This window comes from Leptonychotes weddellii, chromosome 1, assembly GCF_054177405.1.
Source record: "Leptonychotes weddellii isolate Sample4059 chromosome 1, ASM5417740v2, whole genome shotgun sequence".
Lineage (NCBI taxonomy): Eukaryota > Metazoa > Chordata > Mammalia > Carnivora > Phocidae > Leptonychotes > Leptonychotes weddellii.
The window spans coordinates 26,587,659-26,613,435 of record NC_138369.1 but is presented as its reverse complement, the minus strand read 5'-3'; the positions used below and the strand labels follow the sequence as shown (position 1 = coordinate 26,613,435).

The 25,777-nt window shown below is 39.1% G+C and overlaps 2 protein-coding genes across 4 annotated transcripts in view; one reads left to right on the top strand and one right to left on the bottom strand.

Annotated features, from left to right (window-relative positions):
• The window catches only part of THOC7 (THO complex subunit 7), a 331,341-nt gene extending 319,042 nt beyond the window's left edge, over positions 1-12,299 (top strand). The window contains exons 2-8 of one of the 3 annotated variants that reach the window (XM_006734458.3): positions 5,222-5,339; positions 6,816-6,943; positions 7,261-7,347; positions 9,577-9,634; positions 11,021-11,087; positions 11,170-11,239; positions 11,964-12,299. In XM_006734458.3, the coding sequence (XP_006734521.1) occupies positions 5,222-5,339; positions 6,816-6,943; positions 7,261-7,347; positions 9,577-9,634; positions 11,021-11,087; positions 11,170-11,239; positions 11,964-12,031 (596 nt within the window). In that variant the 3' untranslated portion in view covers positions 12,032-12,299. Of the gene's footprint in view, positions 1-5,221; positions 5,410-6,815; positions 6,944-7,260; positions 7,348-9,576; positions 9,635-11,020; positions 11,088-11,169; positions 11,240-11,963 lie in introns of those variants that run through there. The other 2 variants (XM_031029379.2, XM_081801481.1) reach the window with 2 other exon arrangements.
• Positions 12,300-13,149: 850 nt separating this feature from the next.
• C1H3orf49 (chromosome 1 C3orf49 homolog) lies at positions 13,150-25,398 on the bottom strand. Its single transcript, XM_031029380.1, has 6 exons — positions 25,274-25,398; positions 20,665-20,987; positions 17,602-17,726; positions 14,256-14,369; positions 13,595-13,759; positions 13,150-13,191 (listed from the first exon to the last, which is right to left on the bottom strand). The coding sequence occupies exons 1-6, from the start codon at positions 25,396-25,398 to the stop codon at positions 13,150-13,152; spliced, it is 894 nt and encodes a 297-aa protein (XP_030885240.1).
• Positions 25,399-25,777: the final 379 nt, after the last annotated feature.

Below are 25,777 nucleotides of genomic sequence, written 5' to 3'. Positions count from 1 at the left end.
TTCCTTCCAAGTGGATATGTTATTCCCATTTTACAGATGAACTTTTATTCCCATTTTACAAGTGAAGTGAAACTTGGTCCCACACACACACAAAGTAAAACCTCTGTGGACTAACCAGAACGTTGGCCCCAGTTTTTTACTTTGGCCCAGGGGTTTGGCTGTGAAGAAATGCCCTTAGAAGGAAGAGGGATAGGGCTGACCTGGGGGGACAGGAAATCCATGGTGTTACCAGAATTGGACTGCCACACTCCTATACATGGCACCTAGGCATTGGTCCCTGCCTTTTCCTAGCCAAGCCTCTGCTCAGTCATGACCTGCCCCAGGACCTGTGATTCTAATCTCTAATTTTCATGCCATTTTAGCTTCTACTGCATGTTTTTTTGGGAGCCTCCTAATAGCTTCCCTGCCTTTGGGCTTTTCCCAGCTGCAGTCCATTTTGTACACTGCTCTCAGCTTAATCCTTCTAGAAAGTCCTGCTCCTGAATCTTTAGCAACTCCCAATTGCCTGCCAGCAAAGTCCAAGTCCACAGGTATGACATTCACTAATGCAGACTCCCACATTCTGACCTCTGTCTTTCTGTACTTGGGTCCCAAGATTTGTCCAGCCTCCTTAATGTTCTCATATGCACATATGTGTTCTAGCCTTTCATTCCCCACCTCTGTTGGAGCTCACAGCTTTCTCCCTGTCTGGGGTGGGGACAGGGAAGGGACTTTAGCTTGCTTTTAAATTTTTTTTTCCCTTTTTAAATATTTATTTATTTAAAGATTTTTTTTTTTTTAAGATTTATTTACTTGGCAGGGGGTAGCAAAGGGAGAGAGAGTCTTAAGTAGACTCCACGATGAGCACAGAGCCCCACGTAGGGCTTGATCTCACAACCCTGAGATCACAACCTGAGCCAAAATCAAGATTCGGTTGCTCAACTGACTGCACCACCCAGGTGCCCCAAAGATTTTACTTTTTTAAGTAATCTCTACATCCAGCGTGGGGCTCTAACTCACAACCCAAGATCAAGAGTTGCATGCTCTATCTACTGAGCCAGCATGCACCCCTCTTTTTTTTTAGAGTGGCTTTATTGAGGGATAATTTTATACAAAGAACTGAGTATTTTATGTGTACAGTTTGATGCATCTGGACATATGTAAACACCTGTGATACCATCACCTTAATAATCATAGCTTTCTTTTTCAAACAACAGCTAACAGATTTTGAGGGCTCATATGGTTCAAAAATCAAATAATGTAAAAAGATATTTCCCCATCTTCCAGCCTGTTCTCTATCCCACTTACACTGCCCCTCTCCCTTGGTAACCCCTCATATTAGTTGTATATCATTCCAGGGTATTTGTATGAATATAAGCATATATTCTAATTTCTCCCCCCTTTATGTGTGAAAGAAAACATGCCATACATACTGTTCCTCACTTTGCTCTCTTATCAAGTTATCTTGTGATCTCTCTGTATCAGCACACAGACATTTCCTCATTCTTTGGGGTTTTTTTTTTTTATGGCTTCATAGTATTCCATTATATTCTTGTACCAAAATTTATCTAGCCCCCTGTTGATGGACATAGTCATTTTGCATACGTATAAGTTTATCTAGGGTTGTTGGGCCAAAGGGTATATGTTATTTGAGGTGTAGGTAAATATTGTTAAAATACCTTTTAGCTTTGTTGATTGATGATTTTTTAAAAGATTTTCTTTATGTATTTTATTTTTATTAGAGAGTGAGCAAGAGGGGCGCCTGGGTGGCTCAGTCATTAAGCGTCTGCCTTCAGCTCAGGTCATGATCCCAGGGTCCTGGGATCGAGCCCCGCGTCAGGCTCCCAGCTCCGCGGGAAGCCCGCTTCTCCCTCTCCCACTCCCCCTGCTTGTGTTCACTCTCTCACTGTGTCTCTCTCTGTCACATAAATAAATAAAATCTTAAAAAAAAAAAAGTGAGCAAGAGAGAAAGAGAGCACAAGCAGGCAGGGGGAGAAGGAGAAGCAGACTCCCCACTGAGCAGGGAGCCTGATGTGAGGTTCAGTCCCAGAACCCTGGGATCATGACCTGAGCCAAAGGCAGACGCTTAACTGACTGAGCCACCCAGGCGCCCCAAAGATTTTGTTTATTTATTTAGAACTCAGACAGAGTGGGGAGCAGAGAGAGATAAGCAGACTCTGTGCTGAGTGTGGAGCCTGATGTGGGGCTTGATCACAGGACCCTGAGATCATGACCTGAGCAAAAAACCAAGATTCGGACACTTAACTGACTGAGCCACCTAGGCGCCCCAGTGACTGATGATTTTTAAGTATGAAAAGAGCAGCCCAAATTCCATTTCCCCCTCTTACCCCAAGCCAAAGGAAGCTGTCCTCCTAATATCTTCTGGTACATGTCCGTGTCATTCATTTAACAATCTCAGTCTTCTCTGCTTGTGTGTTCATATGCACGTTATTTCTCCACCTAGAGCAAAAGAGCTCAGGTCTTTATCTCACATCCTCAGAACTACTCTGGTACCCTATGGACACATCTGCTCATTGATCAAGTATTCATGTCTTTCGTACAAGAAGAGAAATCTCTGCTTTGGACCTGAAAATAAGATGGTTGCCTGCTGGTCCTTGTTAGTATTTTATTGAGACAAAACTCTTTGGAGGGCAGATGGTCCCAGGCAGGCACCACAAATCCAATTTAAAAATATTTATTGCACATGAGAAGTGTAAAGACACAGTGTGAGAGTTTGGGGAGTAAACAGAATGAATAAGACACGGGACTGGCCCTCATGAACCTTTTCCCCAAGTTTATTTGGCCTGTACAGTGTTCTAAACATTTTTCAAAAACTTTTATAATTGGGATATTGCATATATAAAAGTACACAGATCTTAACTCTACAGCTGGAATAATCACAAAATGTGCTTGAACCATTTTTAGTTAGTCACCAAACTCTAAAAATCTCTTGAAAAACGAGCTGTGGTAATAGTTTCCCCATTAGGGTACTCATTTCCCAATTTTCTATTCCCTATTATGGCTGGTCCTCAATAAAGTAGAATGACCAGGTATCTGGGAGGAAGATGGGGTTTGTTGGGGGTTGGAAGAGCAGAGATAAGAAAACAAGAAATTGAACAAAAAGAAAGGAAAGGAATTGAACAGCATCAAACATCAGACTGCTCACCTGCCGGATGTTTACTTTTAACAAAGTTAAAGCATGTTTGTAATAAAAAATAAAATCAGTTCATTTTCTGCATTTTAATCTCTTTGAGGACTGTTTTGTCTCAGGTTCTTCAAATAATAGTGTTGGTGGTCAAAAATTGAAAGCATTAGGTTGTATTTTACAGTGTAAAATTAAAATACCTGATGAATTGATAACTTGAGCTGCCTGTCAAAGCCATGCCTCTGAGAACAAAACCCAATTCTAAAAATGTTTATCCGATGTTGTCACAGAACAGATTTTAAAACTGCAGCCACCTGCCTTCCAAACTTTATCTCCGCTGCACCTGCGCTCAAAAATACTTCTGCCTACACACAGGAACTGTTGTTTAAAGATTTTGCCATTGATTCATTGTGCAGGCTCTCCAGGAATTAATCCACACTTTAAAATTTATTTTTAAAAAATAATGTACGAACATGGTGAAAAACAAACAATTATGTGAAATGATATAGAAAATTAAATTTTTTCTCGTCCCCTCTGTAGTCCCGCTCACCAGAAGAAACCACTATTACCAGTTTCTTGTGCTCTTTCCAAAGATTGTCTCTGAATACATACATACATAAATGCACACACACAGACATACACAAAGCCTCCCCCTTTTCTACACAAATGACTGCAAACTCTGTGCTTCTTTGCACCTGTTTTGTTTTCATTTCACTTCCTGTACCAAAGATTTCTTACCATTGGTATATACATACACACTATTGGCTGCATCATATTATATTAGATGAAGGTTTCATAATCTAGCCAGTCTCTTACTGGTAATGTTTAGGTTTGCAGTCTTTCTACTACAAACAGCACTAAGAACATCTCTTTACATTTATCTTTGTGGATGGATGCACATGGTATCTATGGGATGAATTCCTAGAATTGGAGTTCTGGGGTCAAAAAGATACATGCATTTGAAATCTTGTTTGTGATAGCCCATTTGTCCCAGAAAGAGCGTACCAGTCTACATTCCATCAGTGTATGTAAGTGCAATTTCTCAGTATCCTTGCCAACACTTTCTATTGGGTATTTTGATCTTTGCCAATCTGATATGAAAATTATGTTTGGGGTACCTGGGTGGCTCAGTGGGTTAAGTCTCGGACTCTTGATTTTGGCTCAGGTCATGATCTCGTGGATCATGGGATCCAGCCCTTGTTCGGGCTCGCTGCTCAGTGGAGAGTCTGCTTAGGGATTCTCTCCTTTCCCCCATGCGCATGAGCTCTCTCTCTCTCAAATAAATAAATCTGTTTAAAAAATTATGTTTTATTGGGTTTCAATCTGCCTTTCTCTTGTTATGATCCAGCATTATTGTCCAGCAAGAGCACGGCCAGGCAGGCAAATTGGAGCCCCACTTATTACTCATCATTACTCTTTGATTTCATTTTCCTTTTCTTTCCCTTGAAGCAAAAGTGAGACAGACTTGTTAAAAAAAGAAAAGAAAAGTCTTCATGGGGAAAGAAACATTACAGGTGTAAGAACTAAATTACGCTTTGCTTTTTTTTTTTTTTTTTGATAAATCCATTCCCGGTTCTCTGACCCATCACTCATTCTTTTCACCCGATCTGCCACTACATCTTTCAAATCTTTTCTTTCTGTGCCTTTCACCACTACCTCACACTAGTCAGAGATAGGAACACTTCAGCCTTCCTTCTGTCTGAACAGGTTTTTCCAAAACAAAGTTCTCCAAAAACTATGGGCTTATTTCCTTGGTGATACCTGAAAACTATTTCTACTCAGCACCCCAGGAGTAGAATTCTAGTTCCGTGAGCGCATTGATAACCCTGACCCCTAATACAATGCCTGCACACAATAGTCACTAAATAACTGTCTTTATATTGACATAAAAATACATACATAAGTTGTAAAGCCTACAAAACATGAAATTTGCCATCTTAACCATTGTAAGTATACAGTTTAGTGGCTTGAAGTATATTTGCATCTCAATGGTTTTCTTTTGGATGAATGAATAAGTTGTGATATTGGTTATTTGTCCCTGAAAGTCGGCAAGAGCCAGACCATCGTTTTAATTCACGTTGTTCTTCTTCTCTCCAGATGAAGTCATACGGAAGCGTCTCCTAATTGATGGAGACGGCGCTGGAGATGATCGGAGAATCAATCTGCTTGTGAAAAGTTTCATTAAATGGTGCAACTCCGGGTCCCAGGAAGAGGGGTATTTCATCTCACTGTTGTTTCTACACCGATGTCCTGATCAAAGTTTAGACCGTGTATACAACACCCCTGTCAGTATTTCAGATTTTCACTCACCTTCAGATGTCCTATGGAGGCAACTCTGGGTTAATCAAGTGTAGATTTTTCTGGCCCTTATTTCTTTCAGAGGCCTGCTTTATGTTTATTAAAATGTGCAGAAGGTGTAGTGGTAAGAAATAAGGATTAAATTCTGGCTCATTAATTTGGTCACTTTTAGCATTTAGTTAGACAAAATATCTAAATGAAATTTTCTTTTTCTTTAAAAAAATTTTTTTTACATAAAATATTTGAGTCAGTCTTTATTGCATTACTTTTTCTTTTTTAAAATTTAAATTCAATTAATTAACATAAGCTATATTATTTGTTTCAGGGGTACAGGTCCGTGATTCATCAGTCTTATTTATATAATACCCAGTGGTCATTACACCACATACCCTCTCCAATGTCCATCACCCAGTTACTCCATCCCCCACCACCCTCCCCTCCAGCAACCCTTTTTTTAAGTAAGCTCTAGGCCCAGTGTGGGGCTTGAACTCAAGACTCTGAGATCAAGAGTCACCTGCACTACCGACTGAGCCAGCCAGGTGCCCCAATTTTCTTTCTTTAATAAGCTCATAAAAAGCTTTTATAGATTGCAAGGTTTTATATATATTTAATAACTTTTTTTGCCTTAGAAAAATTTCGCTCATTTGAATTAGCTTTTCAAATAAATCATTGTAAAGAGTGAAAAAATTGTGAAAATAAAGTTGTGAGGATAAAAAACCATCTTAAGACTTTTTTTTTTTTAATTTTATTTATTTGAGAGAGAGAGGGAGGGAGAGCAGACTCACCACTGAGCAGAGAGCCCCACACGGGGCTGGATCCCAGGACCCTGAGATCATGACCTGAGCCGAAGGCAGACGCTTAACCAACTGAGCCATCCAAGCGCCCCTTGATTAAAACATTTTTAAAAGTATTTTAAACAAAATTCAAACAAGTAGTTGTTTGAATTAAGCTTATATTGATAAGAACAGCAGTCCCATCTTTGCACTTGTAACTAAAGCAGTTTATAAATCCAAGTACATCCCATTAGGAAAAATTAAACATAAGAGAAAGATGCTCTAAATTATTTTATTTATTTATTTGTTTTTTTAAAGATTTTATTTATTTGAGAGAGAGAATGAGAGAGAGCACATGAGAGGGGGGAGGGTCAGAGGGAGAAGCAGACCCCCCGCCGAGCAGGGAGCCCGATGCGGGACTCGATCCAGGGACTCCGGGATCATGACCTGAGCCGAAGGCAGCCGCCTAACCAACTGAGCCACCCAGGCGCCCCTACATTATTTTAAATAAAGCACATGATTCTCTCAGAACTTGATAGTTCTGCCTGCACTGTAATATATAATAGTTCAACTTTGGTATTTCACAAAAATCTTTATTCTGTTTCTCTCTTTTCCATTAGATATAGCCAGTACCAACGTATGCTGAGCACACTGTCCCAATGTGAATTTTCAATGGGCAAAACTTTGCTTGTATATGATATGAATCTCAGAGAAATGGAAAATTATGAAAAAATTTACAAAGAAATAGGTAAAGAAACTTAAATTAATGTGTCCATGTAAAATTTTAATTTTTATGGTCTAAAGGAGACCGTATATACTAGCATTTTTCTTTGGTTAGTGGTAAAATAATAACAATGACAATGTTAGTAGAAAGAATAGAGTAAATGTTAGCTACAAAAATGTATTCTGATATGATTACAGTACTTTGGGTTGTAGCTATTTTTTAAACACCAGCATCTATTTTATTAGCAATGGAACTTAATTTAAAAACACATTTTAAAATTGAAAATGGATGAAGATTATACATGTTGTTGCAACTGTCTTTAAAAAAACCTTTTCATATAGAATGTAGCATTGCTGGAGCACATGAAAAAATTGCTGAGTGCAAAAAACAAATTCTTCAAGCAAAGCGAATACGAAAAAACCGCCAAGGTAAGGGTTTTGTGGGATTTAGTGTGCAAATGCTTTATTACTGAATACTATTTTCATGCAGCTTTTAATGCTGTGTGGTAAAATCTTCAGCAAGAATCAATCTGAATTATTAAAAAGAATTAAGAGCTAAACTTAATTCTTTAAAACTATATTATTCTTTAAAATAGTGGAGGAGGAAGGCTATGCTGAAAAACCTTTTTTTTTTTAATTTTTGTTGGATTGTATTGATTATCCAAATATTTCTTTAATACAAATATTTTTTTAATGATTATTTATTTATTTATTTGACAGAGAGGGACACAGCGAGAGAAGGAACATAAACGGGGGAGTGGGAGAGGGAGAAGCAGGCTTCCTGCTGAGCAGGGAGCCCAATGCGGGGTTGGATCCCAGGACCCTGGGATCATGACCTGAGCCGAAGGCAGACGCTTAATGACTGAGCCACCCAGGCACCCCTAATCCAAATATTTCTTAAGTATTCATTTTTTTTTTTTACTGTCTTCAGACCCCTTTGCCCTAAGTAATGTTATGGTTAATCAGCAAAGGCAGTTCACACAAGTACACTAGACCTAAGGTTTTAATGGTTGTTTGTTTCATGGAGTTACTTTCCAGGAAAAAGAAAAGAATTTAAGTCCCATGAGTTTTTATTAAGTACAAAACAAGCAAACATTTAAAATTTAGCTTTGTCCTACTCTCTTTTGTTTTTTTTGTTTTTAAGATTTTATTCATTTATTTGACAGAGAGAGGGAGAGATTATAAGCAGGGGGAGCAGCAGAGGGAGAGGGAGAAGCAGGCTCCCCACTGATCAGGGAGCCCAATGTGGGGCTCCATCCCGGGGGTCCTGGGATCATGACCTGAGCTGAAGGCAGATGCTTAACTGACTGAGCCAGCCAGGCACTCCTCTTTTGTTTTTTAACTAGGGTATGTCCTCATTGCAGTCCATAAAAACAAACTATTTCAAAATAATTTTAATGGCCGGGGCATTGTTCCTCCTATAATGTAAACTGAAAGAAAGGAAGATAAAAAATATAATGCATAATCACAGTTGTGACCTATATATAAAAAACTAGAAGGAAATACAAAATGTTAATGGTTATTTTGGGGCTGTGGGTTTTTATGGCTTGGGGTCTTTTTTTTTTCTTTTGTCACCCCTGGACTGATCATGTATTATTTTGTAATCCAAAAAATTTTTATTAAAAGTCACACTTTTATTGGCTTAAAATGCTGATTTTCAAAACAATAAATTTTACTTTTCAATGAGCCAATTGAGATATTTAACTCCTTATTTTAAAAAATTGGTTTTTGAACTCATTCAAAAATACATGTGGTCGAGTTCAGTGACCAATTTACAAAAGGGGATATACCAACTTACATAATAATTATTATCAATTCTAAAATCATTTAAAAAGGTTTCATAGTGTTTTTCTCAATTAGTTGAGGCTTTTATTTATTCATTTTTTTAAAGATTTTATTTTTATTTATTTATGTGACAGAGAGAGACACAGCGAGAGAGGGAACACAAGCAGGGGCAGAGGGAGAGGGAGGCTTCCCGCTGAGTAGGGAGCCCGATGCGAGGCTCCATCCCAGGATCCTGGGATCAGGACCCGAGCTGAAGGCAGACACCCAATGACTGAGCCACCCAGGAGCCCCTAGTTGAGGCTTTTAAATGAATGCTGCCATTCATCATTTCAAGGTTAACAGGAAATAACAGGGAAACTTGGAGGCCTCAGTGGAAAAGAAGGAAGGAATTTTATCATTTCTGAATTTTAAATTGTTTCTCAATTTCTGAAATCTTTACCTTTAGAATGAGAATGAGAAGTGTAATTTGCCATTGTTAAGATCTGAAATGAATGGTAGGATATATTGACCTCGCTGGTCTTCTCTTTGTTGGGCAAATAGTGAATAAGATCCTCTTCAGAATCAGTCCACTTAATGATCAATGAATGGCTTAAGTTCACTTCTCCTATGCTGGCCTCTTATATCCTGCCCAGGGATAGGTAAGTGGAAAAACAGAGTGGGAGCAAAAGACCTTGTTTGGAACAGTTTTGAAATCATGTATCATTGTAGTTATTGTTGAACCAAGTGATATGGGCAGTACTCTTTGCATCCTTCAGTGTTTTCATTTCTTTATGCACTGAGAAAGTGATTAGGAGAGACCTGTGATATATCTTTTTTCTCATATCCATGTTCAAAAAAAAACCTTAATTTGGTAAATATTTTTGTATCTTTCAGAATACGATGCTTTGGCGAAAGTGATCCAGCACCATCCAGACCGGCATGAGACATTAAAGTAAGTTTAGAGTTTACTTTGAAAGGAACCAGTCTTTCTATATAAATGTTTACATACTAGCCTATACATTCCATTTTTATGGGAGTACATAATGTGTTTCAGAAGGAGGGGTCAGATCTTCCAAATTACATATTCTAATACCACTTGATTGAGTTTTTCCTTCCTCCGATCTTACTGTCTCTAGTTCTAAAATAATAAAATAAATGCATATTATATATGTATCAAATGAAAATAGATAAAATATGGTATACTATATATATAGTAGAATGCTAAATGAACAGTTTAAAAGAACAAACTAGATATACACTTTTTTTAGATATACACTTGTTAAAGTCAGATCTCAGGGGCGCCTGAGTGGCTTAGTCTGTTAAGTGTCTGCCTTCAACTCAGGTCATGATCCTAGGGTCCTGGGATCGAGTCCAGTGTCGGGCTCCCTGCTCAGTGGGGAGTCTGCTTCTCCTTCTGCCTCCCCTAGCATGTGCTAGTGCTCTCTCTCTCTTTGTCTCTTAAATAAATAAATAAAAATCTTTAAAAAAATAAAAACTCAGATCTGAAAAACATAATCAGTGAAAAGAAAAACAGAAGACATAATAAATTTTAAGTTATTCCTAAGTTTCTCTAACAGATGCAGAATAACATTTATAGAAGTTAACTCCCCCCATTATATACTAATACTGTATATTATTTAAAGAGACAAATATATGTATGAAAAAGGATTGGAGTGATAGAGTGATTGCCTGAGTGGGGAATAGAGGAGGAAAAAGGTCTGAGATAGAGGATAGCCAATAAGGTTCCAAGAGGATTTCAAGTTAATCTGCAATGTTTTATTTCTTTTACCAAGGGGGAAAAAAGAAGACTTTTTTTGGTCAAATAAGTATGATAAAATGTTAAAAGTTATCAATTCTTGTGGTGTGATGTTCTATTTATCTGTGTTTTCTTAGGTTTTTTTTTTTTTTTTTTTTTTTTAAAGATTTTATTTATTTATTTGAGAGAGAGAGAATGAGAGAGAGAGAACACGTGAGAGGGGACAGGGCCAGAGGACGAAGCAGACCCCCTGCCGAGCAGGGAGCCCGATGCGGGACTCGATCCAGGGACTCCAGGATCATGACCCGAGCCGAAGGCAGACGCTTAACCGACTGAGCCACCCAGGCGCCCCTGTTTTCTTAGGTTTTAAAAATTATCTAGAAAATTTGATTTTAATTAAAAAAGTACATACTTAGAATTTAAGAAGAGATCATCCCTAGCTTCAAAGTTTCATCATAATGGAGTGTAATAACTTATCTTTTTTTTAATTTTTAAAACTCTTTAGTAACTAAAAAGTTAGGTATTAATTGTGACTTCTGTTCCCCCAACTAGCAAGCTATAACACTGTTTTATTATTTTCAGGGAACTAGAGTCTCTGGGAAAGGAACTAGAGCATCTTTCACATATTAAAGAAAGTGTTGAAGATAAGGTATTTGTACACATACATTGGTCTCTATGATATGTATATGTGTATAGATCAATGTGTATTAATTTTTTTCTCATTAACACAGCTGGAATTGAGACGGAAACAGTTTCACGTTCTCCTTAGTACCATCCACGAACTTCAGCAAACGCTAGAAAGTAAGTAGAAATAGTCACAGAATGAATTTTTATCAAGACTTTTAAGTGATCCAGGGGCGTGCCTTCTAAAATAATACATCTTATTGAGAGAGTACACCTTCAGTTTCAGAACAGGAGTATAGCAGGATGATGTTAAAAGTGTTCATGCTGTTCAGCTTTCTGCATATATGCAGAAATATATCACTTAAAATACATGTCCAGTAGTTCACATTAAGAGAAATTCAGGGATGATAGATTTGGAATTCTTCTTGGTTTATTACAGTTTATTGCTATAAAGTAACAATTCAGGACCCAGGCAGGCAGCAGTAAGTGAGTGGAGTAATTAGTGCATAAGCACATTTGCATAGTCCATGAATGGAAGGTGCTTTGGGGAACTGGAGACTTGCTCTTTGTATTAGTCAATACTAATTTGTATCAGCCCATTGGAAATTTCGATGTTATCTGACCTCCTTATTGTTTTTAAGAAAAACCTAAAACCTAGATTTTTTTTTAATGTATTCTATCACATAAATTTTACATTTTGACTTAACTAATAAACACCAAAAACCAAAACAGCACTTTTAAAACCAAACACTGTGTGGGCTGATGACAGTCATAGGCTGCCATTTTGCCATCTTTGTTTTAGACATATCGGCTAATAAAGGATAAAAATGTTGTCATGTATTCATAAACATATAATTTAAGCAAATTTGACTAAAGTTTTATGGTTCTTTCTCAATTGCAGATGATGAAAAGCTCTCAGAGGTAGAAGAAGCTCAAGAAAGCACCATGGAAACAGATCCTAAGCCATAAACAGACTAATGGTTCACCCTTCCCAAGAAGGCGGAAGTAACAACATGCTCCTAGTGCGTTTAGAATTTGTTGTGCTCTTGAGCTATTTAAAGTTTTGGCAGTAGACTACTTTGCTTTTAAATACTAATGCACAGTTCATTCCTATTTCTTTACACAAAGGAAAAAAACTTCAGTATAAATTTGTTTGTATTGAAATGTCTTTTTTATTCTTAAACTTAAAAAGTAGGAAGCGATATCCAAAAATGTTTAATAAAATGTTTTCAAGCCAGATATGTTTGTGCTCATTAGTATTCTAGGTAGTTTTTAACTGGTAAGACTGGTTCATTTATAAAATAAGTTGAAGATTGTGAGAAAGTGGCATTTCTAGGATGTACGTGAAAAAAATGAGTCAGTCTGGAAATTGTTACCATCTTTGAAAATGGAGTTCATGAATAGGCTTCATGAGGGCTGTGAACTTGTGAAATTATGTACAAAATGTTTGTGGTATGTGCTCATTTGGGGAGAGGTTGCCTGATCCTAACAATCAGTGGTATAAGAGGTAATTACAAGATGCAAATTAAATCACTATGCATTGCCTTCTAGATCTCTCTCCGTAATGCTTAAGCAGTCTGGTTGTTAAATGTTTTGATGATATGTTTTCTTCTACTGTTCCATTATTTAGGAGTCATTTTCAGTAGAAAAAACATATTGACAAAGAAAAAGTTGTCTCAGAAAAATAGACTATTAAGATGGTTGGTCTTGGGGCACCTGGGTGGCTCAGTCGGTTAAGTGTCTGCCTTCGGCTCAGGTCATGATCTCAGGGTCCTGGGATCGAGCCCCACATCGGGCTCCCAGCTCACTGGGGAGCCAGCTTCTCCTTTTCCCTCTGCCTGCCACTCCCCCTGCTTGTGTTCCCTCTCTCACTATATCTCTCTCTGTCAAAAAAATAAAATCTTCAAAAAAAAAAAAAAAAAAGATGGTCGGTCTTGCATAAAGGATTTCATGATCTTAAAAATGAAGCTAAGGCTGAATCACTTGTAATTTTCTTAAGTAGTGAATTTAATGTTCAATACTTGTTAGGTTCCATCCTTATCCATTTATTTTAGTTCGGAAACATGACACTTTACATGAATCATACCTTAAACAATGTTAGTTTTTGTAATTTTAATAAGAATTCTTATCTTTAAATATGGAAGTTTAAATTTAACTCAGTAGTAGTCATATTAAAAGTGTCATAATACCTTTAAATGATTCCTCTAATTTCATCTGGCAAATCCTGGGAGAAATTTCTCTGCAGAATTGCTATGCCCTGATAAATGTTTCTGTTTTCCAATATTAGTAAGAATTATGAAGCAAAAATTTGCTAACATTGACTCAGAATTAAAAATCATTTTTTCAAAAAAGGATTTTTTTTTAAGGACTGTTGGACAGAATATTCTAAGAAATATCCATCTCCCCAACTGATTAATTCACTAGAGAGATGTATTCAGGTTTATGAACCAAAAGATAAGAATTCCTATAAAAATAACTCTTAGGCAGTCAGGAACTAAATCAGAAGCAGCAACAGGTACATGGGAAACATACATTTTTCAATTTATACTTCCTCATGGTTCTCTTGGATATCCTCTGGAACTGCTTCGAAGACTGAAGAATTTCGTCCCCTAGAAATTCACACTGTTGAAGCTCAGCATGTCTTTGGGCCAATAACTTCATGGATTTATCTGTCACTGTTTCTATGAGGTCATCCACCTATGACAGACAGATGCAAAGAAATGTAGCCATATTTTGGAAAGCCTTGTCTCCCATCCAAGTACTAACCAGGCCCGACCCTTGTCAAAACCAAAGGGATGGTGGTTTTTTCCTGAGAGACAACTTCAGGAATTGGTGGACGTTTTGCAAATCCCAAAGTATTATTCTAATTCAAGTCATGGCAAACAGAGCAAGAAAACATGCATTTACCACCCAGTGGTAAAGACAATCTCATTTCTTCCCAAAAGAAGCCTTTGTGCATGCCTTCATTTTAATTGAATTCACTTAATATTTATTAGGCACACAGCATCATCCTAGATGCCCTTAGCAATCCTTTAGTCACTCTCAGGATGCCCCCTACTAACATTATTTCTTCGTGCTAATCTAATCATTAATTTCCTCCCACAACCATGCTGTCTAGCAGGGCTGTGCATTCAGTTAAACTCGGCCCTCTGCAATGCTTCTGAAACACAAAGTAAAAGCCTTTGTCCACCACCTGCATTTGAAGTTTTCCTACTGTCAAATCTGATTTTCGGAGGATGTTTTCCATGCCACGCTTCTTTTTTTTAAGTGCTGGAAAGTGTGATCTCTTTTTTGATGAATACGGAACCTATCACAAAAATGCAAAAACACATCAGATTACGAAGTACCAACAATATTTCTGTGACAGTGCTTAAATAAGAATTCTCACCCTTGGGACATTCTCTTATAAACTGAACATTTGCCACATAACGTTGGGTTGGAGAGCATAGTCATATTATTCTCCACGCCCCATGTATCTCCTTTGTGCCCAGAGCTCTCTTTGAAGAGATCTATAGGGTGCAGAGAAATGAGATCGTCTGGTTCTGAAAGAATGTTATACAGTGTCAGGAAAAAAGCAGGTCACTCACAAGGGGAAAAAGAAGAAATTGCAGTCACTGAGCACAGTGAGAGTGTGGGGCTGCTGAGGACCAGTGCCCCAGAAAGCTCATTATCACTGGATCTAGTTGTTAATTTGGTCTCTTTTCTGCAGGTTTCCTTATTTTCATGGCAGACATGTCTCCAAACATAAAAAGAAGGCTCTGGGTTCTTTTTGCCCCAAGCCTGATAACTTTTCCTAGCTTCCCTGGCTTGCTTCTTCTAAGCACCTGTCTTAATAGTGTTGCTATTGGAAATCATTCCTAAGTCATGGCTCCTGGCTAATAGGCCCTTTTTAGTCTTACTGGGTTTACTCTTCCTTCCCCTTGTGCTTAGTAACTCGCATTGAGACTATTGTGAAACCGGCACAACGTGGGATGTGGGACCACATCTACGACCTACCCTGTGTCTGAGTTTACAAACGATGGTGCTGACCCACCACTCTGCCCTGCCAACTTGCCCAGGCTCACCTGTCACTTGCAGGACCCTCCCCAATCCATCTATCTATATATAGTTGGACTCCTCGTTTTTCTTTCCCATAAAACCCAGTACTTTTTCCTACTGAACACTTAGTGCATGTGGTAGGTAATTCCTAAGTTATTTCTGTGCTTGTTGAATACCACTATTGTAGAGTCAAATGCCTGGATGGTCCAGGAAGGTCATGTAAAACAGGACCCGTTGTGGCTGGTGGTAAACTGGAGAGAATGTGCCTCCTGCCAAGGGGCAGCCTCTGCACGGAATTGTGGGCCTAATGTTTCCAAACCCTGTTTTTCAAAAGAAGGCTTAAAATCCAGATATTTTTCAAATATTCGCATTTTTAAATGTGACCGAGATCATTCCAAGAGCTAAACAAACCCCGCCCCCCCTTTTTTTTTTAAAGATTTTATTTATTTACTTGCCAGAGAGAGAGTGAGCAAAAGCAGGGGGAGCGGCAGGCAGAGGAAGAAGCAGGCTCCCCGCTCAGCAAGGAGCCCGATGCAGGACTCGATCCCAGGACCCTGAGATCATAACCTGAGCCGAAGGTAGATGCTTAACTGACTGAGCCACCCAAGCGCCCCTAAATAAGACCTTTTGCAGCCAGTTGACAACGTTTAAAGTCTTTTGCTGAACAGCAATCCTACTGTAACCAGATGTATCCATTTTTTCCTTTTATGGTCAGTGATATTTGTGTCCTAAGAAGTATTTCTCTATACTGAAGTCATTTCTATCATCCTCCACAAGCTTTAAGGTTTTACCTTTTCCGCACTTTATCTATAACCCAATAGGAATGAATTTTTGTATATGGTGTGAGATAGGGATCAAATTTTTTTTCCCATATGAACATCTACTTGTCCCAGTGCCACTTATTCAAAAGGTTATCCTTACCTCAATGCTCTGCAGAGCTGCGGTTTAATATCTATCCCCCTTACTAGATCGTAAATTTCACAGAACAGAACTATGTCTATTGGATCACCCTTAGAGCCCCCAAACCTAGAAATCGCCCTGGACGTAATAGGAATACAGCAAATGTGAACCTGGCACACAAAAGGCAAAATTCAAAACTAATGCTGGTGCCTTCTTACAATGATACTCTAGAGCAGCTCTGTTCAATAGAACTTTCTACAAAAACAGAAATTTTCCTTACTTGCTAGTACAACAGCCGCAAGCCACATGTCATTATCTAGCAACTTAAAATGCAGTTAGTGCAACTGAGGAAGTGAACTTTAATTTTAATTAAATAGTCACATATACCTAGTGGCTACCATTTTGGACAGTACAATTAGTATTTAGCAAAGTAATTAAGAGTAAGGACTCTAGAGCCAGATCTTCCTGGGTCTGAAACCTATCTCTCCCACTTATCTAAGCAAAGTATTTAACCTCTCAGTACCATCCCTAAAATAAGGATAGTATTGCTACCTTTTTTTTCTTTTTTAAAAAAGATTTTATTTTTACATAATCTCTACCCCCCAATGTGGGGCTCAAATTCATAAACCCAAGGTCAAAAGTCCCATGCTCTTCCGACTGAGCCAACCAGATACCCTTATTGCTACCTACCTTATAGGACTGTTGTAATTTTTATCTGAGTTGATATTTCCAAAGTACTTAAAATTGGAACAAAGTCAGCTTCAGAGCTGTTTGTTGTATTCAAAAATAGAAAAAGTTCAGGTGATTTAAAAATATAGTTTGGGCAATTTAGGCTGAAGTTTACGTATGCACAGATAAGGACAGGCTTTGGTTTGGACGCTCTTGGATTTTCTACTGCCACACTGTCTTTACATGTGACCATCTTTTAATTTCAATTACAGTGAAGTAAAAATCCAACTTTTTAATTGCACTGGCCACATTTCAGGTTCAAAAGTCACATTTGGGGTGCCTGGGTGCCACAGTCAGTTAAGTATCTGACTCTTGGTTTTGGCTCATGTCATGATCTTAGGGTCATGAAACCGAGCCCTGCGTGGGGCTTTGTGCACAGCACAGAGTCTGCTTGAGATTCTCTTTCCCTCTCCCTCTGCCTCTCCCACTTGTGCTCTCTCTCAAATAAATAAATAAATAAATAAATCTTTAAAAAAAAAGAATCACATGTGGTTAATGGCTACTATATTGGATAGGGTATACTTGCATCCTCAAAGTTCTACTAGGCAGTGCTGGTCTAGAATTTCTCTCCAAGCAGCATGCGTGATTGACCTGATGCTAATATAGTTGTAACTTGATAGCTGAATAGTTGAAAAGTCAGTATAAAGCTCAGAACTCCACTGTTGCCCCGACGATAGTAAAAGTAGAACCATCTGAGCTCAGAAGTAGAGGAATCAGACCCGGAAAGCCCACTTGCTGTGTCCTCAAGTCTTGGACAGAAGGATGCAAGCAGCATACGTGAAGGCTTTATTATGAGAACTTGGCCTTTACTATACCCCTAAACATCAACTTGTATATAAGTCTTTAGAGGCGAGTTTGTTTTAGCGTTGTACCTTTTGCAGTCCTGAAGGAAGGGACGTCACAGATAACCGCTTGGTGGTTCTCCTGGCCCGGAGCAGTGTATTTCCTTGGGTTATCGCCTCTGTCTCTGCTTCTACAACATCAAGTTGTACAGTCGCTTAGAGAGAAGGGAGGGGGGAGAGAACCTGTAAGGATCTCAATGATAAGCTTTTTCTTTTCTTTTTTTTTTTTAAGATTTTATTTATTTATTTGAGGGAGATAGAGAGCATGGGGGGAGGGGCAGAGGGACAGGGAGAAGCAGGTTCCCCGCTGAGCAGGGCTGGATCCCAGGACCCTGGGATCATGACCTGAGCCAAAGGCAGACGCTTAATGGACGGAGCCACCCAGGTACCCCACAACGATAAACTTTCTTATTAGACAGTATTCAGAAAAGACCACATCCCATGCTACCTCAGTAGCTTTTTCCCTTGGGGTTAAAGATAAAAAATGGGTTTGCTTTTTCTAATCTTATACTTGTTCCTGCACACATTTGCCTTTTCTTGTGGTCATGACCTCAGTGGTCACCAACCTGTTCTGGCAAAGGTGGTTACATCTCTTTGAGACTTCAGTTTTGCCCTTTGTTACTTTTTCCTTTAACTGTTGTGGAATTAGAAAAAGTAACCTTCTGTTGTGTAAGATGATCCCTTGAGTACTTGTTATTGATTGAAGGAATGTTTAAAGTGACTCATTCTCCAGCCATGTGGCTCAAGGCTCTGCCATCACATTACCACATTCGTCGTTTTTCTCATTTTCCAGGGGCCATGTGAACCCCGGCTTCCTTAATATTTTTCTTTCTATCAGTTCAAGTCTTAACACTATAAATGCTTTTATAAAGGTAACTTTAAGACATCAGCATAAATCAAAAACCAGTGTCATAAATAAGCATTAAAATTAATATGGTAAAAACAAAACCATGTTATTGCCTGCAGAAGGCATTAAATTTGAGGTTATTCTCCTTTTCATTAAAAAAAAAGTGGGCAGGAAACGAGGCTTTTATTTCACGTTGTCAAAAGGATTGACAGGAGCATTGACTCTTGTTTCAGTGCCTTCCTGCTGTGCTCACACATACAACCATCTTGTCTTGCTTGGGGTCCATTGATAAGGACTTTGCTAGAAGTGGTGGCTCCTAATCAGTGAATGGGGGCTCTGTCCTCAGAGCAGGTGCTCAACCCAGGGACTCTTCCCTCTCCCTGCCCTCTACTATCCAGCTCTTCCCCAAATCTTACAACTTCTACCTAAGAATGCTTCTCCCTTTACCTCCCCATCCCGACTGCTGCAACTAACTAAGCTACTATCTTTCCTTGCCTGAATGAGTGTAGGAGCTTCTTATTGTTCTTCCTGCATCCGCAATGGCCCTCCTCCCAACCAGTCTCTGCTCTGCAGCCTGAGCTATCTTTCAAAAATGCAAATCAGATTATATAAATCCCCAGCTTGAAAGTATGTGATGCTTTCTTAGCAAAAAATTAAAAATTCTTAGGAGAAAGTTAAAAATTGTTAATGTGACTTACAACATCCTGACCACCTTATTCACCAGCCTTTCCCTGGCTGAATTGCTTTCATTTCCTTATTATACCCTGTGTTCTCTTTATATTGCGATGTGAATATGCTCTCCCTTCCTCCTGGAAAACTCTTCCCACTCTTTCCTTGTCTGACTCCAGTTGTCCTTCAAATCTCAACTGAGTTGTCCCTTCCTCGGGGAGGCCTCTCTGGAGCCCCTTCCCCTAAAGTTAGAGCACCTGTGATGGGTTTCCACAAGGCTTCATGTCAGATGTAATTATCTGCCTAATGTTGGGACGCCCCTCTATGCTAGGACTTTGTGAGGGCAGGGACCATGTCTGCTCTATCTACTACTCTATCCCTAATAGTTTGGCAAACACATAATAAGTATTTAGCAAATATTTGTTAAAAATGTTGCGAGGGTAACAGGGGAAGAGCCACTAATTGGGCCACGTCTGAGAGCGTAATAGTGTTAGAGCTGTGTCCTGAAAGACAGATTTTCCGAAGAAATCTTGGTATAGAGATTGGTTATTCCAACTAAGATGAAAATAAGCCAATGCACACAGATGAGGAAAAAGTACTCATCAGGTACGCAGCCTTATCTTTGTGTGAAATGTGGGATCGTGTGTGGATTCCCTACATGTACTGGAAGGGCCATATAGGTTTCCGGATGCTCTTCTATAAAGGACATTAAGAAGCTACACAGGATATTTAGGGCAGTGAATTTGTCCTGTATGACACTGTAATGGTGGATATAGGACATAACATGTTGGGTTTGTCATATTAGGGCAAGATGTTAATAGGGGTGGGTGGGGTAAGGAGAGAGGGTATATGGAAAGTTAATCTCTGTATCTTCCATTCAATTTTTCTAGTAAACTTAAAACTGCTCTAAAAAAAATCAAGTCTATTAACTTAGAAAAGCTACAGAGAAGAATGTGAATATTAGTGGTATTGTTAGTCATAACTCATAGGACCCTCCCCGCCCCGCCCTGCAACAGCATTACTACATTGCAAAAAAGACTTCAAGTTAAAATTTCAAATCCTGATTCTTCCACAAGGTACATAGGAAGTAGATACAATAAAATAAAATGTCTGTTCTGACTTGCCAATCATAAATTTTATTCATAGAATTCTCCCTACACTCTCCACTGTTGGAAATAGCTATTTGAAGGGCTGTATTACTACTTTTTCCAGAAACAAAATAAAAGAAAAAGCCCACCTTATTTTAATTTTTTAATGTGTATATATATATATATATATATGCCTGTATATGCATATTTAAATAAAAAGTGACTTTAGAACAGTTAGGCCACCAATTGCACTGGGAGGGACCTCAAAGACAATGTAATTCAGAGCTTTCCAAAATGTATGTACAGGCAAGTCACCTGGGGCTCTTTCTACAATGCAGATTCTGACTCAGTAGACCCAGGCGGGGCCTGAGATTCTGCATTTCAGACAAGCTCCCAGGAGAAGCCACACTTTGGGGTAGCAAGGAAAGCCATCTTAGCTTCACTATTCCTCTTGGCCTTGACACTTAACCGCAAATTCCCTTTGATTACCATTCTGTGACAGCTTTCTCATTCTTGGTTTGGTAAATAACCTGGGGGCTGGAAGCTCCTTGACAATTCTAGGAAGAAAGCTCTGCGGGTTGGAAAGGAAGGTTTCCTTATGGTTAGTGGAGGCCCCTCTGCTGACACTTGCCGACTTGCTTCTCCATTTGTAGGACAGCATCCTTCCCAAAACAGTCTTCACTTTCTTCATCACAGTTTTTTTTTGGTTTTGCTGGCTTTCATGAAATTCCTTGTCACTGTCAGCAGACGATTCATCTTTGGGGACCAATACGTTTTGTTTTACCAAGTTGGTGGACACAGCTCTATGCCACCTAAACAATATAAAAAAGAATTTGTGTTAAGGAAATTGAAAAGTCAAAAACAAGAAATTTAAATCATCAAAATCCAAACTTGAATTGCGAACAAATGATCCAATTCCAAAAAAATAAAAATGAACACCAAGAACCAAATCAGTAGTTATGCGTGTTCTGACCACTACTTCATTTTATCCTCATAGCTCCGTAAGAGGTAGGTTACACTATCATCTTCACTTCACTAATGACTAAACTGAAGCACAGAGAGCATAGAATGCAGATTTTAATCCAGGTCTCTGACTGTTAGAACACATATTGACAAATTGGTAACTTCCTTTCAATGATGGTTGGATGTAGTTTTTCCTGGGTTTGGTAGCTTCCGGTCTACAGTGATGAAAGATGAGCGATGGCTAGGGTAGTTAATAAGGTCTGTAGTCTCCAAGGCCCCATAAATGATGCATGTACATAAAACACTCATTTAGAGAGAATAACTCTAAACTCTTATTTCTAAGATTCCAAATAGTCATACACCATCTTCATCATTTGGGCCTATTTTAGTAATACAAACAGATAATGAGGGCGTCTGGGTGGCTCAGTTGGTTGAGCATCTGACTCTTGATTTCGGCTCAGGTCATGATCTCAGGGTCATGGGATGGAGCCCCGTGTCAGGCTCCACACTCAGCAGGGAGTCTGCTTGAGATTCTCTCTCTCCCTCTCCCTCTGCCCCTCCCCCCACTCACACTCTCTAAACAAACATCTAAAAAAAAAAAAAATACAGGGCGCCTGGGTGGCTCAGTTGGTTAAGCGACTGCCTTCGGCTCAGATCATGATCCTGGAGTCCCTGGATCGAGTCCCGCATCGGGCTCCCTGCTCAGCAGGGAGTCTGCTTCTCCCTCTGACCCTCCCCCCCTCATGCTCTCTCTATCTCATTCTCTCTCTCAAATAAATAAATAAAATCTTAAAAAAAAAAAAAATTAAAATTAAAAAAATACAGATAATGTTTCTTAATAGCGTTCTATGCACTAACCACTCTTCTAAGTTCTTCCTTGTGTTTTATGTAATTTAGCCCTCGTCCTGTCATCTCTGTTTTACAAATGAAGAGATAAAAGCCTTGAAAGATTAAATAACTTGGTACAGGTGATCTGATCCCAGTGTCTGTGTTACTCACCATTCTAGAAGAAACATCATCTATACCATGATACCATTATTTAGCTAATATTCTTCCTCAATTAGCTATTGTTTTTAGTGTCATCCAGAGCAATAATATCCAAAAAAATCCCAGGGGTTTAAAAAATTAAACCTTTTATTTTGAGGTAATTGTAGTTTCACAGGCAGCTGTAAGAAATAATACAGGGAGATTTGCCCAGTTTCCTCCAATGGTAACCTCGTGCAAAAGTGTAATTTATCACAATATTGATACTTTCAAGATACAGAACATTTCCATCACCACCAGGATCCTTCATGGGTTATGGCTGCACCCACTCACCCCATCACCTCCTTAAGCTGTCCTTCATTTGTATAATTTTGTCCTTTCAAAAATGTTATCTAAATGGAATCATACAGTATATAACTTTCTGGGATTTACTTTTTTTTTTCACGCAGCATGAATCTCTGGAAATTAATCCAGATTATCGTATGTATCAATTTTTCTTTTTTGTTGCAGAGTAATATTCCATGATACTGATTACCACACTGTCTAATCATTTACTCACTGAAAGACATTTGGATTGTTTCCAGTTTGGGGCTAATATGAACACACACATAAACATTTGTGTACAGGTATTTGTAGGAACATAGATCTTCATTTCTCTGGATGAAATCCCAGGTTTTCTATTATGTTATGTTATATTATGTTTGCAGTAAATGTAACATATATTTCTAAGACAGATTAAAATAAACTCATAACTATTAAAAAATATTCTTCATATACTACCTAAAATATCTCAAGTAATACCAGCAGCACATAGACCATCCTCCAAGAAAATACTGTTCTAAACTGGAGCTAAATCATTCAACTTTTCTGTAATTATACATGGGAAGTAGTTCAGAAGAGCCCAGGCACTGGAGTTCAATGGTCTTGTTCAACCCAGCACCACACTTCCTAGCTGTGTGATCTTGGGCATGTTATTTAACCTCTTTAAGCTTAGGTTTTCTCATTTGAAAATGGGTATACTGTTTTCAGAAATGTGGGCATAAAAAAGAAATAATTCATGGGCTTAGAACCTAATAAATAATAGCTTTAATTAATATGTGGATCAGATGAGTGAAGGAAAAAAGTAAAAGGCAAGGAGGGAACTCAAGCAGGAGGTCGAAAGAAGGGCGGGGGGTGCCTGTAGGCTAGCCAGCTATCCCTTTCGGGACTGAACATAGGCTGTCCACCAGTTACACACACACAGAAACGCTAGGGGTGCTATTCCATTTAGTCATCATAGGCTCCAAGTTAACTATAACTTTCTGGCAGATGGCAGTAAAGTGTCTTGAGGATGGAGTGCCATTTTCTTTTTTTAAAAATTTTTTTTTAAAGATTTTATTTATTTGATAGAGAGAGAGACCGCAAGAGAGGGAACACAAGCAGGGGGAGGGGGAGAGGGAGAAGCTGGCTTCCTGCTGAGCAGGGAGCCCGATGCGGGGCTCGATCCCAGGACCCTGGGATCATGACCTGAGCCGAAGGCAGACGCTTAACGACTGAGCCACCCAAGCGCCACCCAAGCGCCCCAGGAGTGCCATTTTCTAATTTGCCCAAAGACCATTTATGGGCTAGGATTAATCTTCACTAAAGCCCTGTGAGAATCATTTAATAAAGCCATCAATTTCTACTACCATAAATACACACACACACACCCAAAACAATGAAAATACAACTTCAGGAGGCTCAAGAACCCCAAAGGCCATCCACGTAATCCCTCAGGTTAAAAGCCCAGCTCTAAGTATTCTGAATCTCTAGAATGTATCTCCCACTGCATCCCCTCCACCCTCATTCCCAATCTATTAAAACATAACTAAGGTGATTTTGCTCCAGGGCCTTGGAATAGAACTGTTGCAATTTCTGTTTTGAAAAGAACCCTTCCCTTCTTAAGTTTTCAAATATCTTGATTGGTAATGGATGTACTTTGTAGAATTGCTTCCCCCTTTAAACTCTTTTTATTATTGAAAGTGGAAATCTCTGCAATATTTCATTTTGTCCGTGGAAGTTCAGAAGTTTGGTGTTGGAGGATTCAGGCCTCATCAAAATACCTCATTTCTACGTGTCTGGGCTATTGCTCATGAACCTGGTAAGAAAGAAGCCAAAAGAAATTGGAAAATAAATCATCTTGTTGATTTTCCAAATTAAAATGTATTATGTTTGGAGTTTTTTTTTAAAGATTTTATTTATTCATTTGAGACAGAGAGATACAGAGAGAGAGAGAGAGAGAGAGAGCGCATGAGCAAGGGAGAGACAGAGGGAGAGGAAGAAGCAGGTTCCCCACCGAGCCAGGAGCCAGACATGGGGCTCAATCCCAGGACCCTGGGATCATGACCTGAGCCAAAGGCAGACGCTTAACCCTCTGAGCCACCCAGGCGCCCCATGTTTGGAGTATTTCATTGCCTGTCTTTACGGTTTTTCCTTTGACAGGAAATACCAGGTATAAGACAGTTTTAACATTACATTAAAGAGGGGCGCCTGGGTGGCTCAGTTGGTTAAGCGACTTCCTTCAGCTCAGGTCATGATCCCACGGTCCTGGGATCGAGTCCCGCATCGGGCTCCCTGCTCTGCAGGGAGCCTGCTTCTCCCTCTCCCACTCCCCCTGCTTGTGTTCCCTCTCTCGCTGTGTCTCTCTCTGTCAAATAAATAAAATCTTTAAAAAAAATTACATTAAAGAGCATGCACAGCGTGAAATAACAATTAGTACATATTTCAGTGCATATTGCTGGGCAAGAGAACAGAAAGCATTGATAATGGACTCATCTCAAAGAATATACTATTGAATTTTCAAAATCATAGTACTTGCACGGGACACGTGATATCTAAAATTCTGAGACTGTGCTTATTTTTGCCTCACATGCCACATTAAAAGGTGGAAAGGAAAGGTTTTCCCCATTACGATTATACTCATAAAATCAGGTGTCCATTGTGGCATTAGGCTTCCTGACCTATGTAGAAATGCGGTGCCTCCCCTGCCCCCCAATCCATTCAGAGTGTTCATTTCTAAAGGCAATGCTGAAAAAGAGATGCTCCCTTTTCTAATCATCACAATGAATATTGTTTAATGCAAAATCCAAAGAATCTCACTCAACAGAAAAGAAAACAAATCCCATTGGCCTACCTTTCAATCCCCTTCCTTTTGAACGGGCCATTTTTCTTTCTGTGTTGCTGGAGTCTTCGGTACTGACCAACTCTTCCACAGGCACCCTTAGAAGACTCTGGAAGATACAGCTGAGACTGGTCCATCGCTGTCAAGTCCACCTTTAGCAGCTGCTTTGGATTTCTTCAGCTCTTGAGCTCCCAAACTACAAAAACAAATCATTGAGGGCCAGAGGCACTTTTAACTTCTGGGCTGTTTTGGGGAAAGTACGTAGGAAATTTTTGGAATCACTTTCTTATTCCCTTGAAGGTGTGAGAGACATCATTTGTGGGACTGGCCCTGTTTACCAACTTCACAGAGGTTGGGAATGATGCATTTGACAGAATGGTGGGAAATTCCAGTTCAATTCGTGGAACACGTGTTCTAGATTCCTGGGCAAGGCCAATGCAGAAAAGGTAACCTGATTTTCTAATCACTACCTTTTGGGTTGGTAATAAAATAATCACACACCAATTGATTATCACA